Source organism: Coregonus lavaretus (assembly GCF_964263955.1).
Source record: "Coregonus lavaretus genome assembly, chromosome: 11".
NCBI classification, from domain to species: Eukaryota; Metazoa; Chordata; class Actinopteri; order Salmoniformes; family Salmonidae; genus Coregonus; species Coregonus lavaretus.
In genome coordinates, this window is record NC_139998.1 from 47,083,763 (window position 1) to 47,104,295 (window position 20,533).

Sequence of the window (20,533 nt, forward strand, 5' to 3'; positions counted from 1 at the left end):
CCTCCTCATACAGACTCTCCAGATGGGCATCCGTCACTTCTCAGGGCTGTTTGTGCTGCTGTGTGTGGGCGTGGCCACGTCACTGCTCACCCTGGCCGGGGAGCACGCCTTCTACCACATGGTGCTGCCCCGCATCCGACGACGACAGAAGTACAAGTACTGGCTCCACACCAGCCAGGTGAGATGGAGGCGTGAGTGAACCAAAGGAGAGTGTAAGTGTGAGAGTGTGTGTGTGTACGTTTGTGTGTGTACATGTGAGTGTGCAAGAGAGAGTAAAAAAAAGAGAGAAAGTGTGAGTGAACCAAGTGAGTGTGGGTCAGAGAGAAAGAGAGAGAGGAGAGTGTGTGTCAGAGAGAGAGAGAGAGGAGAGTGTGTGTCAGAGAGAGAGAGAGGAGAGTGTGTGTCAGAGAGAGAGAGAGAGAGGAGAGTGTGTGTCAGAGAGAGAGAGAGGAGAGTGTGTGTCAGAGAGAGAGAGAGAGGAGAGTGTGTGTCAGAGAGAGAGAGAGGGGAGAGTGTGTGTCAGAGAGAAAGAGAGAGAGGAGAGTGTGTGTCAGAGAGAGAGAGAGAGAGGAGAGTGTGTCAGAGAGAAAGAGAGAGGAGAGTGTGTGTCAGAGAGAGAGAGAGAGGAGAGTGTGTGTCAGAGAGAAAGAGAGAGAGGAGAGTGTGTCAGAGAGAGAGAGAGAGGAGAGTGTGTCAGAGAGAAAGAGAGAGAGGAGAGTGTGTGTCAGAGAGAGAGAGAGGAGAGTGTTTGTCAGAGAGAAAGAGAGAGAGGAGAGTGTGTGACAGAGAGAGAGAGAGAGAGAGAGAGAGAGAGAGAGGAGAGTGTGTGTCAGAGAGAAAGAGAGAGAGGAGAGTGTGTGACAGAGAGAAAGAGAGAGAGGAGAGTGTGTGTCAGAGAGAAAGAGAGAGAGGAGAGTGTGTGTCAGAGAGAAAGAGAGAGAGGAGATTGTGTGTCAGAGAGAAAGAGAGAGAGGAGAGTGTGTGTCAGAGAGAAAGAGAGAGAGGAGAGTGTGTGTCAGAGAGAGAGAGAGAGAGGAGAGTGTCAGAGAGAAAGAGAGAGGGGAGTGTGTGTCAGAGAGAAAGAGAGAGAGGAGAGTGTGTGTCAGAGAGAGAGAGAGAGGAGAGTGTGTGTCAGAGAGAGAGAGAGAGGAGAGTGTGTGTCAGAGAGAGAGAGAGAGGAGAGTGTGTGTCAGAGAGAGAGAGAGAGAGGAGAGTGTGTGTCAGAGAGAGAGAGAGAGAGAGGAGAGTGTGTCATAGAGAAAGAGAGAGAGGAGAGTGTGTGTCAGAGAGAAAGAGAGAGAGGAGAGTGTGTGTCAGAGAGAGAGAGAGGGGAGAGTGTGTGTCAGAGAGAGAGAGAGGAGAGTGTGTGTCAGAGAGAGAGAGAGGAGAGTGTTTGTCAGAGAGAGAGAGAGAGGAGAGTGTGTGACAGATAGAGAGAGAGAGAGAGAGAGAGAGGAGAGTGTGTGACAGAGAGAAAGAGAGAGAGGAGAGTGTGTGTCAGAGAGAAAGAGAGAGAGGAGAGTGTGTGTCAGAGAGAAAGAGAGAGAGGAGATTGTGTGTCAGAGAGAAAGAGAGAGAGGAGAGTGTGTGTCAGAGAGAAAGAGAGAGAGGAGAGTGTGTGTCAGAGAGAAAGAGAGAGAGGAGAGTGTGTGACAGAGAGAAAGAGAGAGAGGAGAGTGTGTGTCAGAGAGAAAGAGAGAGAGGAGAGTGTGTGTCAGAGAGAAAGAGAGAGAGGAGATTGTGTGTCCGAGAGAAAGAGAGAGAGGAGAGTGTGTGTCAGAGAGAAAGAGAGAGAGGAGAGTGTGTGTCAGAGAGAGAGAGAGAGGAGAGTGTCAGAGAGAAAGAGAGAGAGGAGAGTGTGTGTCAGAGAGAAAGAGAGAGGAGAGTGTGTGTCAGAGAGAAAGAGAGAGGAGAGTGTGTGTCAAAGAGAGAGAGGAGAGTGTGTGTCAGAGAGAAAGATAGAGAGGAGAGTGTGTGTCGGAGAGAGAGAGAGAGAGAGAGGAGAGTGTGTGTCAGAGAGAAAGAGAGAGGAGAGTGTGTCAGAGAGAAAGAGAGAGAGGAGAGTGTGTGAGAGAGAGAAAGAGAGAGAGGAGAGTGTGTGAGAGAGAGAAAGATAGAGAGGAGAGTGTGTGTCGGAGAGAGAGAGAGAGAGGAGAGTGTGTGTCAGAGAGAAAGAGAGAGGAGAGTGTGTGTCAGAGAGAAAGAGAGAGAGGAGAGTGTGTGAGAGAGAGAAAGAGAGAGAGGAGAGTGTGTGAGAGAGAGAAAGAGACAGACAGATGCTGTGTGTGTGTGAGCGTTTGTGTGTCAATACAATAACCTTCACAGTGAGCCAGTGCCTCCTCTCTCTACCTCAGGCTTCAGACTTTTTCATAGCTTCTTTCATTGGCCTTTTTAAAGTGCTCTTTTTTACTTGAACACATTTGTGGCTCTCCCTGTCATGTTTTACGAACTCTATATCTAAAAGCACTTACACTTCACAAATCCTCTGGGAATTAAATATTAACAAACATTTATTGCTTGTAAAAGGTTGTTTATGGTGTAGGTTTTTCATGCTCTTGGCTAAAGACAGTCATTGGGACTGTTTATCACCTTGGCTGTCATTTGAAAACATAAAGGCAACATCGCCATCTGCTGTTGACTTACAGAACCACCATTTGGGAACCCCAGTCGAAGTTGAGTATTAAAAGCACTGACAATTCAAATCTGCCTGGTTTAAGTCCCCGGAGGTCCCCTAACCGTCTTCCCCAGTTGGATTATTAACGAGATGGGGAAAGTAATTACAATTTCTAAGATGGTGTTGATTCTGCCCGTTTTGAATAAATCAGTGTGGAGCTTCCCCCAACCCCCAACCTTTCCCCTGGCTCAGTGTAACTATGGCCCCATTTGTTCTGCAGAAAATCCACCGAGCTCTGAACCAGACCTATGAGGACGTGAAGAAGAAGCAGGGCGCCAACACAGAAAAAAGGTGACAAAATGGCTGCCATTATGGAGACCTGTTTACTGTCCTTGTCCTTTCCTCCGTAATCACTGATCTGACAGGACATGAGTAGAATCTAGAAGAAACAATATATAGTTGAAACCTTTCAAGTCCTTTTAACAGTGGTAATGACTCTGAGGGAAGGAAACAAGGAGGGGAAGCAGTCGTATTACTAAGGGCTGGATTCAATCCGTATCGCGGAAGTATCCCCGTTAAAAGGTAAAGGTCATTTCCGATTGAGCCGACATATGCAGCGTTTACAGTGAATGCAGCGTTTACCCCGTACACGGGAACATTGCCTTTAAATTTCAATCGAGCTTTAACGCGGATCTTCTGCGATACGGATTGAATCCAGCCCTAATACTGAGATACAGATTGAAAGCGAGCTAACACACCAGTAGTGGTTGTTTATGCACCTGACCTGTCTTTCTTTCTTTACTGACACAAGCCTTTTATCTCCCTGAAGCTGCAACATCCAGAAGAACCAGCCTCCCCCAGACCCCCCTTCCCCCGGCGCCTCGGCCACGTGGAACAACGAGAGCAGCAGGGATTCTGCCGCTGCAGCCGCTAAGGACAAGCGCGTCCACTTCAACCTGGAGACCCTCAACAGCCGCCGCCTTCTAGCCCGGGCCGTGGCCGAGTCCGAAGGGGGGTCCACTGGAGGGGACACTAACCCTGGGACCAACCCGGCCACACGGGTCTGTGCGAATGGGGGCTTCGGGACTTCCTTTGCAAGCCTGGTGCTCTCCCTCCCCTCCTCCTCTTCTTCATCCATCCCTTCTTCCTCTTCCTCGTCAGGCGTTCTTCTGAGGCCGGGGGAGCTGCAGGAGCTGCAGGAGAGGATTGACCTGATCCGGGATCAGCTGAGGACGGCTCTGGCCAGGAGGGCCGAGCTGCAGACTTCCCTGGCCAAGGAAAAGGCTGCCTGCTCCGCCCCCATAGTGACGGGAATGCCCTCCGTGGTTGTAGCTGCTGCAGCCCTCCCCACCTCCACCCTCCCATCCACCCGCTGTGCCACCACCATGACAGACCCTGTCCTCAAGTCCCTGCCCCCAATCTGCACTGCCCCTGCCAAACACACCAATGAGAAGAGCTGATGCCCCCTGGTGTTTGGACACAACCAATGGTATATTAGGGATATCAGGGGAGAGGTTTATGAAAGCAGCTGGATTACCTTGGATTGGATTTGTCCAATTAATGTGAGCCCAATGCCGTAGCATGGCAGCTCTTTCCCTGGACACCAACCTTTTACTATTGGGTGAGATGGAAGAGCTTCCAGGGCACTGGGAATTCCTTGTGATCTATATGTGCCCAATTGGTCCTCACATGGTTGGTAGAATGTATGTGTTGGTGTTTGGGCTACCTCAGGCCTACTTGGATCTACCATGCCAATGGAGTGGGGCTGGAGGTACCAGCATGCCCCGATGACCGAGCCCCGCTGGCGCTGCACCCATTCTGGGAACGTAACCACTGTCTTTCCAGTGCTCTCTCCTCTCCTCTGCCACAGGACCCAAAATGGCTGCCACCTGCAACCTTCTGTTTCCAGTCTCTGTTGATTTTAGTGGTGGGGCTCACAATGGTGTGGCGGTAACTGAATTTGATCAACAATGCGATGGCAACCTGAAACAATCTGTACTATGTGGAGTTCAGACAGTATTCAAATCAGGAGTGGTGCTTTTATGGTGTTTCTGTTGTTTTTTTCCCTTTGAGATCCGAGTCGATATTGTTCACTGGCCTTGATTAACATGTTTTTCAAGAATAAAGTGTGATGGAAGTGTTGGTTGAAATGTGAATTCTTGTCAAGCGTACTTTGTGTGGTCTGTATTTTTACCTTACAGCTAGGTAAACAGAGGAAAAGTGGGGGTGTTTTCCTTATAGAAATGCTGGACTATTTCAGTGATAGAATAACAGGTAGTAAGCCTGTATTACACTAACTCTTTCTAAACATTTATACAAGAAACAGGGTGTCATTTTTCCTTTATGACATGGGATCCTTTTGTTAATCAGGTGTGAAAATATGGATGTGACATTATTTGGAATAGCCTGTGTCAGCGTTTCCCAAACTCGATCCCGGGGACCCCAAGGGGTGCACATTTTGGTTTTCACCTCAGCACTACATAGGCCTAGATGATTCAAATAATCGACTCATCAACCTTTTGATTATAGTGCTAGGGCAAAAACCAAAACGTGTACACCAGGTTAGAGTTTGGGAAATGCTGGCCTATGTCAAACTACAATAACTAGTGGTGCAAGTAAGCCTACATACTGAAGGCTAGGATTTCCATAACCCATACTAGGACACACAAACAAATAACCACACCAATGACAATTAATTGTGCGAAGAATGCTTCTTCTGCACTTAGTTTACTGAACAGTTAAATACATTTGAATGAGAGAAGGAATCTAGTCCATCAGGATTCGTTTACATTGTCTAAAATGAACTACAAATGGACAGCAACTGTTGCAAGGATACAATCATCCCACTTTCTCTTACAGAACGCCATATAGGCACAGATAAAGAAACAACTGATCATAGAACGTCACTGATGGAGCATATTATTGTCGCATCGGTAAAAGTCTCCTCTTATAGAATGAACAAGACTTTCACTTTAAACTGACTTCATGTCATATTGCACAATTTGGACCTTTCAACCCAGAACCACGTCCTCGGTCCTGCCCGTTGCATAGCCATGACTGCATCTCCACCCAACTCACTGAACAGAAATGATTATACTCTCTCCTGTCTTAATAGAACTAACAATGTAAAAGTCTAACCCATTTTGCGAAATGTTCCTTGTTTATCGTAATTCCGTTGAAATATAAACAATTTTCCACTGATATGAGGCCACTATACGTCAAAAACCTGCTTCCATTTGACTGCCAAGGAAACCTCAACATGCACTTCCACTAATAATATCTAATTCGGAATCATAAGGCATCATCAAAATAAAGCTCTCTGGTCAGGAGATTGTTCTCAGTTGGAACATTGAACACACCTGTCATTATTCCCTGTTCATTCTGCCCTGCCAGTTTCTACTTCTATGGAGTTATCATTTCAAAACCTCTCAACGTGTGTTACACCCTGTCCATGTTAGAACCGTGTTCAGCTAGTTCCAGAATGGGGAAACATGATGTCAGGTCCATCTGATGACAGGTATTTTGTCTCACAGTAGCATCTTCCTAGGCTTGCAAGTCCAGTTATTTAGTCTCTCGTGTGCTATCGAACATAGCAGTGGCCACACAAGTCTGGTAAAGTTTCCAAGGTAGTCTTCATCATCATCTGGAGGTTTTAAAACAAGAAAAATGAAATATGAATTCTAAATACGCTCTTTTCCAAATTAAATTGGTGTCAAAGACTTGCAATTACATCCCAACTTGCCCTTTGTGCAGCTGAATGGTAGATCTCAATGACACGTGTAATGGTGATGGGTTAGCGTGGTTACAGTAGCTTTACCCTGAAGCCATTTAACATCGCCTGCTATCATCTTGTGCTAGTCTGGGGCAAAGACCTGTGTGTTACCAGCTTAGAGTGGGCCGCCGTCAGCTGATGCCATGCACCAGAAAACATCCTCCTTATAGAACTTCCTTCTTCCTGTCACATGCTCCTCTTTTGGAATACAGGTTGCAGTCCAAGTCAGGGTTTCCCAAAGCCCGGGTGCACGTTTTGGTTTTTACCCTAGCACTACAGAGCTGATTCAAATAACCAACTCATCATCAAGCTTTGATTATTTGAATCTACTGTGTAGTGCTAGGGCAAAAACTAAAACATGCACCAGGACCGAGTTTGGGGGCCATGGGGACTTGAATAGTGACTTAACACTGAAGACCATGAAACAGGTGTTTAAGGCAACGGTCAAGCCTTCCAGTTGATTCTGTTGTATCTGCACAGTGAAGCGATAGCAATTTGAAAGACATAAAACATGGTAATGAGGTATGGGTGAGAGAATGGGCCTAGTGTCCTGACAGCACACAGAAAAGCTCCCAGAGGGAAATAATGATGCAGTTTCACTCAAAAGGGGTTAAGACGAGAGAAACTGCAGCCATGATGGCTCAAGCAATACGGGGAGCAACTGCCACCCACCGATCATCGTAAGAGCAGGTCTACTTAACACTCCAAACAGTGGATATAAACTCCATTTCCCATGATTCTCCAGTCAGGGGTAGAGCTAGATTGTGGAGCCGGTTGCCAGTTAGGAGTACAACCTCCAAACTGTAGAAAAAGTTGAGAGCTTGTGAGAAGTGGGGTGTGACTAAGTACGATTACAAACCACAGCAACTTTATTAGCCTGTTTCACAGTTCTGAAAGAAAATGACCAACTCTGACACTAGAGCAACTCAATTACAGGGTTGTCTTTTTTCTGGGTTTGAGGACCAGATGGAATGAATGAATGAATAGGACAATAGTTAATGTGTTGCAGCCTTGTGATGACTGTTATAGTCCACTGTGCTCTCAAAAGGAAACATACACTACCATTTCCAAAGCCGGTCGAGACACCCCCTAACCAACAGAATCATCATCTTTAAGAAATTGTACATCACCAATGAAATAGAATTGATGTCTATTTTACAAATCAATTTTCAAATCATAAAAAATAAAAATAAATCACAAGGCAACAAAATGTCAGGGTCACCTTTTCCTCAGCTTTCCATCCCTCTAATCTCCTTGGTGTCATAACAATGAGATTACAGTAAATAAGCCACATCGGCCATCTTGCAGTGTTGGAAGAGGAATTGAGGGGGAGAAGAAGACACGTTTCCTTTGCGTGTGTGAGAGAGTAGGAGAAGGGGGGGGGGGTTCAGGATGGAGTGGGGCTGGGGGGTTCCTCTGTCTTGGGGTCCCAGTCTAAGGGGCTCTGCCTGGGGCATTCTGGCTCCCCAGCCACCGCCCTACTGCAGTCTGTGTGTGGAGGAGGTTGAGAAAGGGAGGGACTGACACTAGAGAATAAAGTCTCTGCTTCCGGGAGTCCTCCCATTGGAGGAGAGGGAGGAGAAGGCGGGCCTGATGCTGCTGCACTGCCGCTACAGGCCACTCTGGTTTTGATTTCCACTGCCATCAAGCTGGGACTGGTGCCATCTGTGCCCTCTCCTCTTCCACCTCCACCCCCCATTCGAATCTCCGCCAGCACGCTGAGGCCTGCCTCAGAAACACCGACCCTCCCCACCCCTCTGGCCTCCCCCAGCAACCCCCCTGCCGTGCTCTCCAGCAAAGACCCCCCCAGCTGGGGGGCTGAGGAGGAGGACAGGGCCTCCGTGATGATGGCTGTCGTCTCCGCCATCCAGTCCAGCTCCGTCGTTGTCAACTCTCCTACGGCCCCTTCTGACGTGGCGCTGCTGGCCAGGCCGTTGGACTGGGAAGCCGGGGTCGCTGAACCTTGGGCCTGGGCCACTGAAGAAGCCAGGGGCTCGTCTGGCGGTCGGACCTGGCTGTTGGCTTCCCCTCCCTGGGCTGGGGCCACTGCTCCAGCTGCAGCGGTGGTGGTGTTGTTGTTGAGGTTGTCCTGCAGGGCCGTCTGGTTACCCCCCTGGCCGGCCTGCTGGTTCTGCAGCAGCATCTCCTGGATACGGATCTGCTGCAGGATGGCCGGAAGCTCGTAGTGGTGGAAGAAGTAGATCATGGAGTGCTAGTGATGGGGGCGGATGGAGAACAGAGATGGAGGAGGATCAAGTAAGTCTGTGTTTAAGTCATGGCATTAGAAACAGGGCCTGGAGAGGCTGTAACATAGAACAAGAGATGTGGCTGGCCTGACTCCAGTGGCTAGATCTCAAATCACAGGCTAATCGCTACATTGGCTAATCTCTTTGGTCCAGCCAATAGCATTAGGGCTAAACCATTAGCATCACACACAGTCACTTCTATAGGGGAACAGATTTATTCAGGAAATGTATTTAAATTGAGTTTGAAAACACACCAACCAAATATGACCTTTTTTTTTAGCTAATGAATAATAAGCAGGTATAACAGCACAATAACATGTCCACGACTAAAAGATAAAGCACTTTCCAGCTCAGTGTCCTGAATAACTGGTGTGTAGGCCTCGCGGAAAAAAAGGAGTAGCCTCTAGTGTTTTGACAACGTGCTCGTATTCAAAATGCTGGAGGATGGAGTGTGTAGGCTACTAAACACACACACACTTTGAAATCACACTACAGTTTGAGTGGGTTTCTTTTCTCTAGTTAAGTTTTTTCCTCAAACCCTTCTCACCTGTATGAAGAGCCAGGAGGTGACCAGAGCCAGGCTGCTGTACTGGCCGTTAAAGCGGTAGTGGTAGGCGTAGAACGCAAAGTGATACAGATAGAAGAACCTGCAGGAGACAGAGCCTCCTCAGAGAGTAGCCGAAAATAACAGCATCATACTGGACAGACTGACAGAGAAATGGAAAGACTGTCTGGAACTGGAGAGACAAAGTGATCAGTTGTTTGTAGTTGTATGCTAGTGGGGAGAATAAGCAAATTAGTTCAACTGAGATCATAGAAATACAGCAAATAGAGAGTTCATGTTCCAGGGGCACTTTCTCTCAGCCCATCCCCCATTTGATGAGAGAGGAGGGTATGCACTGTTTACATCAGCCAATGGCATTTGCTGGTGTTGGTGTGTTGAACTCACCTCAGCCAATGACGTTTGCTGGTGTTTGTGTGGCAGCAGATGGCGTCGTACTGGTCGGCCAGCCACACGATGAGGATGATGTAGAAAGCGGTGGTGGTGTCGTTGAAGAACTCCGACATGATGGCCTCCATACCTGGGAGAGAGGGAGAGATTCGTACCACCTGTTCAAACTACAAACCACCACAAGACCCAGCTTGTTGTAGTTACATATGCAGTCGAATATGTTGGCACCCTCGGCACTTTACAATGGAGTGCAATGGACAGAAAGTTCAGTTCTCTCTTTTCAAAACTTGTTGAATGACTTTATTTTACCCTATAGGCACCTACAACTTACCACAGGTGAGAAATTACACAGTAAATGAGAATCATTGCCTCCAACCAAATTAATTTGAAATTTTAATATTTTTAAAAAATCATACAAAGACACGTGTTAACACCAAAAGTATTTTACATTTCAACTTATTTTAGAAGAAACAGAAAATCACGCAAAGGTGCCAATATATTTGACCGCATCTGTAACTGTAGAAATGGCGGCTCAATGGAATGACACTCTTACCCACAAGAGCCAGGATGACGGTAAGCAGAGGGGCTGCTGGGAAGGCGATGGTCATATTCATCTCCAACATCTGCAGCAGGTCCACTAGGGAAACAGAGAGGTTAAAGGTCAGAGACTGAGCATCTGGCATATAGAGACATACGGCACGGCACTGAATATTTCTTCCAGGACTGCTAGAGTTGAGAGGGGTGTGAGTGTGACTCACCAATGAAGACAAAGATCTGGTGGTGGGAGTAGCGCAGCAGCATAGACACTGACAGGGTCTGTAGACAGAGGAAAAAATGGAATCCCTCTTTCTTTTCACTCTCCCTCTTCATTAAAGACGCCAAGACAACAGCTTAACTTATCTTTCCATGAATAACCCAGGGAGAGTTAGTTAAGCACCAGCTAATTTATCATACCAAATATGTTCTATTGTTTTGGTGAAACTTTATAGCAAGGAACCTAAATGAAGGTTTCTCATGGGCTTCATTTAACACTGGATTTTTTGCAACTTTGACAAAGGTGTGTGAAGACTGCTACTTACGAATATTACCATGATGACAAAGGCAGCCAGGTAGGAGGTGCGGGCCATCCACATGCTAACAAATCGGTAGTGTTCCCCGGACACCACATTCCTGAGGAAGCCTGTTTTCACACACAGAGCACCGATCAGAAACACACACACACACACACACACACACACACACACACAGAGCACCGATCAGAAACACACACAGAGCACCGATCAGAAACACACACACACACACACACACACACACACACACACACACACACACAGAGCACCGATCAGAAACACACACAGAGCACCGATCAGAAACACACACACACACACAGAGCACCGATCAGAAACACACACAGAGCACCGATCAGAAACACACACACACACAGAGCACCGATCAGAAACACACACACACAGAGCACCGATCAGAAACACACACACACAGAGCACCAATCAGTAACACACACAGAGCACCGATCAGAAACACACACACACACACACACAGAGCACCGATCAGAAACACACACACACACACACACACACACACAGAGCACCGATCAGAAACACACACAGAGCACCGATCAGAAACACACACACACACACAGAGCACCGATCAGAAAAACACACAGAGCACCGATCAGAAACACACACACACACAGAGCACCGATCAGAAACACACACAGAGCACCGATCAGAAACACACACAGAGCACCGATCAGAAACACACACAGAGCACCGATCAGAAACACACACACACACACACACACAGAGAGCACCGATCAGAAACACACACACACACACACACAGAGCACCGATCAGAAACACACACACACACACACAGAGCACCAATCAGAAACACACACAGAGCACCGATCAGAAACACACACACACACACACAGAGCACCAATCAGAAACATACACACACAGGGGCTGCACACCACCAAGGAAAGAAAGACATGGGAGAATCCCTGACACACCATCCCTAAGCACCATGTACCTTTGTCCTCCTCGTTCTCTGCCAGAGCCTTGACACTAGACATCAGGATGTCATCGTAGCCCAGAAACTCATCCAGGAGGAGGCGACTGAAGCTGTCCCCAAAGCAGTGGTCCTTCATGGGGTCTGCACACACAGACACACGATTAGGATACACACACAGCCCGTCCTATCCTCAAACACTTGTTTGTGCTACTTCTAGCAGACTTGTTAGTGTTATGATGACTACTTATCTTGCTGGCGATACCGGTGTTTCTACAACACCTACAGTGAGGGAAAAAAGTATTTGATCCCCTGCTGATTTTGTACGTTTGCCCACTGACAAAGAAATGATCAGTCTATAATTTTAATGGTAGGTTTATTTGAACAGTGAGAGACAGAATAACAAAACAAAAATCCAGAAAACACATGTAAAAAAAATTATAAATTGATTTGCTGTTAATTAAGTGCTGTTATTGTGAAGTGGAAACATCTAGGAGCAACAACGGCTCAGTCGCGAAGTGGTAGGCCACACAAACTCACAGAACGGTACCGCCGAGTGCTGAAGCGCCTAAAAATCGTCTGTCTTCGGTTGCAACAATCACTACTGAGTTCCAAACTGCCTCTGGAACAACGTCAGCACACTAACTGTTCGTCTGGAGCTTCATGAAATGGGTTTCCATGGCCAAGCAGACGCACACAAGCCTAAGACCACCATACGCAATGCAAAGCGTCGGCTGCAGTGCTATAAAGCTCGCCGCCATTGGACTCTGGAGCAGTGGAAACGTGTGCTCTGGAGGGATGAATCACGCTTCACAATCTGGTAGTCCGACAGACGAATCTTGGTTTGGCGGATGCCAGGAGAACACTACCTTCCCCAATGCATAGTGCCAACTGTAAGGTTTGGTGGAGGAGGAATAAATGTTCTGGGGCTATTTTTCATGATTCGGGCTAGGCCCCTTAGTTCCAGTGAAGGGGTATCTTAACGCTACAACATACAATGACATTCTAGTGCTTCCAACTTTGTGGCAACAGTTTGGGGAAGGTCCTGTTCCAGCATGAAATGTACCCATGCACAAAGTGAGGTCCATACAGAAATGGTTTGTCGAGATCGGTGAGGAAGAAGAACTTGACTGGCCTGCACAGAGCCCTGACCTCAACCCCTTTGGGATGAATTGGAATGCTGACTGCGAGCCAGGCCAAATCGCCCAACATCAGTGCCCGACCTCACTAATGCTCTTGTGGCTGAAAGGAAGCAAGTCCCCGCAGCAATGTTCCTCTAGTGGAAAGCCTTCCCAGAAGAGTGGAGGCTGTTATGACAGCAAAGGGGGGGGACCAACTCCACATTATTGCCCATGATTTTGGAATGAGATGTTCGACGAGCAGGTGTCCACATACTTTTGGTAATGTAGTGTATGATTGTTTATGACACCTGCTATGTCATGGTTAAGGTGGTGTTAAGTAGGCTTAATAACATTGCTCACCAGCTATGACTGTTCATGACACCTGCCATCGTGTGCTATATCAGTGTTAAGTAGGCTTTACAACAGCTTACCCAGCGTGACGACCATGACGGGGATGTTGAGGCGTTGCCGGGTGGTCTGGGACAAGCGGAGGAAGCCGTACTCCAGAGAGTACTCCACTATGTATTCCTCCTGAGGCCACACTGAAGACACACACACACCCACACACAGGTAAGCAGTGCAACTTACCACATCCCACCAACACAGCAAACGCCCTGCAGCTCACCAACCCACCAACACACTCTTGCATCGCATTAGAACTACTAATATTTAAACTAGCCTATAAGTTAAAACCCATCTAAAATGGCAGAACATTGACAGAAACGCATTGACATTCATAAATATTATGCTAAAAGCTAATTAAGGAAAGGAGGAGTCAGGCTTACACAGACCATGCATAGCACAGAAAAACATTTAGAATGGTTAAAACCAATGCAAGGACAGACGGGGTCACAGACACACGGCACAAACTGGGCCTAAACTAAAGTCTGGAGCCTGGCTCTCAACTGCTACTGCTGGCCCGAGCTACAAAGGGTCAGCTCCAAGCCAACACACACAGTCTTTGTCTGGGCAGAGCCAGTGCCCACTGGGGAGGTGAGATGGCATCCCGACATGGCCACACAGTCGGATTCAAACAGTGTTCCTTGACAACAACAGCTACAGGAAGTCGTTGAGGGGCAGAAGACAAGGAAACACATTTTTGGAATGCAATCATGGAGGTGACCAACAACAAGAAGATGGCCGGAAGGGCCAATAAGGGAACTAACTAGCAGGAAGAGGTGAAGAGGAAGAACGGAGCAGTGAAAGGAGTGGATTTCTCACTCACTGGGGGGGGGGGGGGGGGGTTTACCTGCTCGAGTTAGCATCTCAATCTGGGAGACTGTCTCCCTCAGCGGCTGCATACCTTTAGTGGGCGCCTGGCTGAAGGAGAGGTCCTGGCTGTCGTTGAGGCCCCCTCCCCCATGGCCACCGCCGCCACCGCTCAGCGAGGGCTTCAGCCGCGGCTCGATGTCAAGCTCAAACTGACAAAGAGAGAGAAAAAAACTTAGTGAGTTAATGTGTGAACGATGCAGGATTATTGGTCTCTCTCTGCCTTTAGCCTTACTCTCTCAGCCCCTCCCTCCCTCCACGCCGGTAGCGGTGCCTCACCCTCACAGAACTGTTGTCAAACATCTCTAGGGTAATCTCCTCCTCCTCCTCCTCCTCCTCCTCGTGATGCAGCGCAGCCAGGCCCAGGAAGCCGTCCGTGTCGTAGAACTGCAGGAAGATGGGCGCACGCGACGAGTTGCGCTGGATCTCCACGCGCAGGATGCCATCGCGCGGCCACTTCTCCCGCACGTGCTCCAGGCAGTTGATAGGTGAGCGGGAGAAAGCGATGTGGATGTAGGCCAGGATGAAGAGAACAAACAGGGCCTGGTGGAAGAAGAGAGAGGGTGGAAGGCATTCACTTCTGGCAGATGGGAGTCTAGAGCAGTATTGAGATGGAGGTCAATTTGGGATTGGCCTTTACAGATATTTAATAATGCTGAAGGGGACACAGTTACTAGGATACATGTTTGTACGTTCCCCCTCCTGCACCACTGTTAATGTTGATGACAATCACATTGCCAGAAACAGAAACAAAAGATAGTTCACATTAGAGCTGACCACATTTAGTCGACTGGTCGATTGTTCGGTCGATCAAGATATTTTTTGTTGAGCAGTGGCAAATATAAAAAAGTTATTGCACGAGACACCTGTCTGATTCACGCTGTCTCAGTGGACTAATCCATTGTGGAGGCCGCAGGGATACACACCAGTATCACCACTAGTACATTTACCTTAATTCCCATCATTTATCATCTATATTGTTTGTTTGGTTACGTTAATTGCTGTTAAATGCATTCAATATATTATTATTATTATTATTATAATAGTCTTACCGTTGTCATTGTAGGAGTGGATATACTGTTTGCAGAGCACACAACCTAGGCTACACAAAGTGTTTATTTCATACCATTTATGAGTTGTGAATTTATTCATTGTCTTCTGTTTGGAGCGCTCCTGTCAATCTTGAGTAAGGGCACGCACCTGATTACGCATATAGAAGTAGAACTAGTCTACCTGGCCTGTGCGCAAATGTAGGCCTATAAACGTGCCCATTTGGGGATCTGATACTAACTTACCATCACTGTGGAGCTTCTCAAAATCATTTTTTCTTTGCTTCAAACAGCAAGTAAACAAAGTCTGTTTTGAATGACAATAGTTCCTCAACGTAGCCTATTTGAAAAATCGTTTCCAGCTCTCTCCCTTTCGATTACCACTAGCATGAAAGGAGGAAAAACATTTCATGCTCTGATCCGGTGGAAACATAAAAATAGGCCTACCTGATTACTTCTTATCCCTTGCGCAAAATAGTCTACAGCAATGTCGGTCTGTCAGGAAACTCTGAGGGCCCAGAACATTTTATACAATGTGGCAAGTTTGCTAGCACAAGCTTTTCCCCAGACCAAGTTAATACATTAGTTGATACAATGTTTCAAGTTCCTTGCAGACAGGCCAATCTGATTTATAGGATATTTATTTTTATCCTGATATTTTCAACCTGCGGGCTGCAATGTTTTATTTGTAGGCTATTTTTACATATTGGCAATAAAAGTTACTTTTAGATTTGTATCATTTTCATTTAGATAGAACTTTGATTAACCACATGACATTGATTTTGAGATATGAAGACTTCATGTCGGAACAGGTTTTTTCCTTCTGGTTCGGCTATATTTATCTCTGGCACCCTCTTTAGTAATTTGTGTCTTACTTCTTAAATCGCAGTGCTTAAAACGTCAGACAAGCTCAGTAGCCTACATATAGTTGATTTTATTCAAACATAGGGTGTGTCTATACAGTGCCTTCGGAAAGTATTCAGACCCCTTGACTTTTTCCACATTTTGGTAGGTTACAGCCTTATTCTAAAATGGATTAAATTGTTGTTGTTTTTCGAGCCTCAATCTACCCCATAATGACAAAGCAAAAACAGGACTATTTATTAAAAATAAAAAACTGAAATATCACATTTGCATAAGTATTCAGACCCTTTACTCAGGACTTTGTTGAAGCACCTTTGGCAGCGATTACAGCCTTGAGTCTTCTTGGGTATGACGCTACTAGCTTGGCACACCTGTATTTGGGGACTTTCTCCCATTCTTCTCTGCAGATCCTCTCAAGCTCTGTCAGGTTGGATGGGGAGCGTCGCTGCACAGCTATTTTCAGGTCTCTCCAGAGATGTTTGATTGGGTTCAAGTCCGGGCTCTGGGTGGGCCACTCAAGGAAATTCAGAGACTTGTCCCGAAACCACTCCTGCGTTGTCTTGGCTGTGTGCTTAGGGCCGTTGTCCTGTTGGAAGGTGAACCGTCACACCAGTCTAAGGTGTTGAGCGCTCTGGAGCAGGTTTTCATCAAGGAGCTCTCTGTACTTTGCTCCGTTCATCTTTGCCTCGATCCTGACTAGTCTCCCAGTCCCTGCCGCTGAAAAACATCCCCACAGCATGATGCTGCCACACCACCATGCTTCACCGTAGGGATGGTGCCAGGTTTCCTCCAGTAGGGACACTTGGCATTCAGGCCAAAGAGTTCAATCTGGGTTTCATCAGATCAGAGAATCTTGTTTCTCATGGTCTGAGAGTCCTTTAGGTGCCTTTTGGCAAACTCCAAGCGGGCGGCCCGTCATGTGCCTTTTACTGAGGAGTGGCTTCCGTCTGGCCACTCTACCATAAAGGCCTGATTGGTGGAGTGCTGCAGAGATGGTTGTCCTTCTGGAAGGTTCTCCCATCTCCACAGAGGAACTCTAGAGCTCTGTCAGAGTAACGATCGTGTTCTTGGTCACCTCCCTGACCAAGGCCCTTCTCCCCCGATTGCTCAGTTTGGCCGGGTCGGCCAGCTCTAGGAAGAGTCTTGGTGTTTCCAAACTTCTTCCATTTAAGAATGATGGAGGCCACTGTGTTCTTGGGGACCTTCAATGCTGCAGAAATGTTTTGGTACCCTTCCCCAGATCTGTGCCTCGACACAATCCTGTCTCGGAGCTCTACGGACAATTCCTTCGACCTCTTGGCTTGGTTTTTGCCCTGACATGCACTGTCAACTGTGGGACCTTACATAGACGTGTGTGCCTTTCCAAATCATGTCTAATTAATTGAATTTACCACATGTGGACTCCAATCAAGTTGTAGAAACACCTCAAGGATGATCAATGGAAATAGGATGCACCTGAGCTCAATTTCGAGTCTCATAGCAAAGGGTCTGAATACTTATATAAATAAGGTATCTGTTTTTTTATTTGTAATAAATGTGCTAAAATTTCTAAAAACCTGTTTTCACTTTGTCCTTATGGGCTATTGTGTGTAGATTGCTGAGGATTTTGTATTTATTTACTCAATTTTAGAATAAGGCTGTAACGTAACAAAATGTGGAAAAGGTCAAAGGGTCTGAATACTTTCCGAAGGCACTGTATCTGGAAAAAAATACTTTTAAAAATGTCGACCAATCGATTGGTCGAAAGAATAGACGACTCTTGGTCGACTAAGATTTTTTTTTTTTTTACGGGGACAGCCCTAGTTCACATACAGTATGTGCAAGGTTTGAGGAGCAGCAGAGAGAGATTCTATCAGGGTTGGGGTCAATTCCTTTTCAATTCAGTTAATTCTGGAAGTAAACCAAAATTCAAATTTCAATGTTCCTCAATGCTTCTCACCAACCCTGGATTCTATATATCAAACGGGGGAGAAATAGCCTAAAGGACATCACAGAGGCTGCTTAGTGAATGTGACCACTACAAAGACAAAGGATAGATTCCTATAGAGAGCAGTCAGCTGAGGAGAAATGTGTGGTGCTAGAGAGCCTGTCTATTTATAATGGTTATCTTCAATAGGAAGCCAACACACTCAGAACATCAAAAAGATGCTTGTATCCTTGTCTGTCCAAAGCTAAAGTGTCTGTGACGACAGAGAAAGGGAACATGCCATTTTGTTGCACCTCCATTGCGTCCCAATCAGTAGCGGGCGGCAGGCAGGTGCCTCTGCAAATGGCTGTCCATCTCTCTACTCAGTCCTTCCTTTCTCTCCTTCTCTCTGCATTAGAACATCGCTCTTATCTTCCTACTGTCTGATAACACACTCAGGCAAGCAGATTCCGACGGCCAGTTTTTTTTATTGTCATATATACCGGATATGTGCAGTGAAATGTGTTGTTTTACAGGGTCAGTCATAGTAGTACAGTGCCCCTGGAGCAAATTAGGGTTAAGTGCCTTGCTCAAGGGCACATCAACAGATTTTTCACCTTGTCGGCTCGGGTATTCGAACTAGCGACCTTTCTGGGTACTGGCTCTAACCACTAGGCTACCTGCTACCCTAGCTAACAGTTAGGCCTGGCGCACCTGTCACTGTTGACCCAACTGCTGCTTGATCACAGTATGTGTTTACACGCACACACACCTTGACTGCATAAAGCCCTATTAAACATTCTCAATCTCTGATAGAATTCTGAAACTAGCTGACTGGGAAAAATCATTTTGAACAGTCATCCAACTCGGAATTCCAAGTCGGAGAAACTGGCATCTTTCTACAACTCCGACTTTCCAACCTGAAGATCACTGACGTCAGTGATCTTCAGATCTCGTTTTATTTTTTCCCCCAGAGATACCGAGTGGTAGCTAAATACGTACATAGATTTGTTTATTTGGGCGGAATAGTTGGAACCACCGATCTGATGCATTCAAGTGGAAATTGTTTACTTCTGTTCTAGCCAAGTGTAAGATTTAAGATCCAACTAATCCACACATCAAAACAGAGGTTTGACTTGTTCAAGAACAGTGCAGATGCAAAGTTTGGTAACAGAATGGGCACAAACCGTAATTCTGTTACCAAACTTTGCATCTGCACTGTTCAAGTAAATGTGGTTTTGTAAAATGTTCAGTGGAAATTGTCAAAAGTAGTCCTTGTGCATAGAGTTGTATGGCTTGTTTAACTTTGAAATCATTGTTTTTTGTTTTACATACATTTTAAAGTGAAAAATCTGAGCAGCATCATTCTGTTACCGTGGAATTGTCCCTTTCCTGTGATAATTGGAAGAAGTTATAAAATGAATGTACAAAACTAATTTATTTGGAGCAAATTAGCCTACCGTCCTTGGAGAGGGTACTTGATATCCTATCCTTGACATTTTGTAGCCTACATGAAGGTAAAATCATGTGAGGGGAAAGTCTTACCTTTAGTAGGACAAAGAACTCGAAGATTCTTCTGAAAGACGGTGGAAACAATCTGGCATAGGTAACTGCCATCTTGAAGAATAGGGCATGGAAAAGTCTGTCTCGAACATTGATGAGTGGGTTTTGGTTGATATTAGGGTTTCGTATCCTGTTCGCCCCGCCATTGTTATTTAGCGGGACGTTATTGTTCACGTTGCCCTGGTTTTCTGACATGTTATCTCTGGCAGGACGACTGATAGTGACTTGCTAGCTATCTCAATCCAGGTCAAACGTGGCACCAAAAAAACCCCAAATGTAGGATGGTGCAAAACTGCATTAACCCAATGCAGTAACGCAGGTGTCAGTTTACACAGAACAGTCACAATTTCTAGAGGTGACCAATTTGATGTCTAAAGGGGCTGTGCTGCACTACGACCATGTCGTAGAAATTGATGAGAAATAGATATAGCTATCCGGCTACAAACTCGTTCGTTCCACACCAGCGACCGAAGCTAACTAGTGAGTTTAAATACAACTTAGCTAGCAAGCGAACGGTTTGTATTAATCTAGTTAGCAATGGCACATTAAGCAATGTTAAAATCTTCTTTAAAATAAGCAATTTTCTATTAACAGTTGTAGGCCTTATAACTAAGCGTCAGTCAACATTCACACCCTGGCTAGCAAGCTAGTTACCTGCAACATAGCTATCATGCTAGCTAGCACTGCTACCACGCAACCTTCCGAAGAAGCAAAACTATTGATGATTGAGGTTATCAAGGTATATTCTTAGTATATTATGTTAAATTCACTGTTATCCAGTTGTCTCATTGCGAATCACCAGAAACGTCCCAATAAAATAATAACAAGTTACTAATACCCTGCTCACGCTAAAATACGCTAGCTAGTATCGCTGACGACGTTCAAGTTCTACGATGAGAACCCTTGTTACTTTTTAGTCGAGAGTTCGCGTCGAGACTGTCGACCATCTCTGTTTGATTTGTCAGATGGAAATTATGAGTATGGTTCCAGTTTGTGCTTGAATAATCCCTTGCTAGTTAGTTGTTGCAATACTCTCAACGATTCACTATTCCTTAGCATAGCCTGGGAAGCAACAACAAGGCAAGACAAAATTTAAGGAAGAAAGTCTGACAAGAAGAGTCGATTTCCGCGAGCGCCCTCTGTAGA

The 20,533-nt window shown here is 46.2% G+C and overlaps 2 protein-coding genes across 3 annotated transcripts in view; one reads left to right on the forward strand and one right to left on the reverse strand.

The window, feature by feature from the left end:
• Positions 1–4,074, forward strand: part of LOC311137564 (glutamate receptor ionotropic, NMDA 3B-like) — a gene marked incomplete at both ends in the record, with an annotated part of 110,373 nt that extends 106,299 nt beyond the window's left edge. Inside the window, 3 exons of the mRNA XM_084172081.1 lie at positions 14–178; positions 2,895–2,965; positions 3,444–4,074. Coding sequence (XP_084028207.1) covers positions 14–178; positions 2,895–2,965; positions 3,444–4,074 — 867 coding nt within the window. The remainder of the gene's footprint in view (positions 1–13; positions 179–2,894; positions 2,966–3,443) is intronic.
• Positions 4,075–5,300: 1,226 nt separating this feature from the next.
• Positions 5,301–20,471, reverse strand: LOC311137260 (membralin-like). Of its 2 annotated transcripts, none has more exons than XM_084171656.1 (11): positions 19,370–20,471; positions 14,285–14,548; positions 14,040–14,157; positions 13,168–13,278; positions 11,637–11,759; positions 10,664–10,764; positions 10,343–10,400; positions 10,138–10,221; positions 9,582–9,714; positions 9,180–9,279; positions 5,301–8,598 (listed from the first exon to the last, which is right to left on the reverse strand). In XM_084171656.1, the coding sequence occupies exons 1-11, from the start codon at positions 19,580–19,582 to the stop codon at positions 7,774–7,776; spliced, it is 2,130 nt and encodes a 709-aa protein (XP_084027782.1). In that variant the 5' UTR covers positions 19,583–20,471; the 3' UTR covers positions 5,301–7,773. The 2 variants fall into 2 exon arrangements, with proteins under 2 accessions (XP_084027782.1, XP_084027781.1); XM_084171655.1 differs by having other exon boundaries at positions 13,986–14,157.
• Between the last annotated feature and the right edge of the window lie 62 nt (positions 20,472–20,533).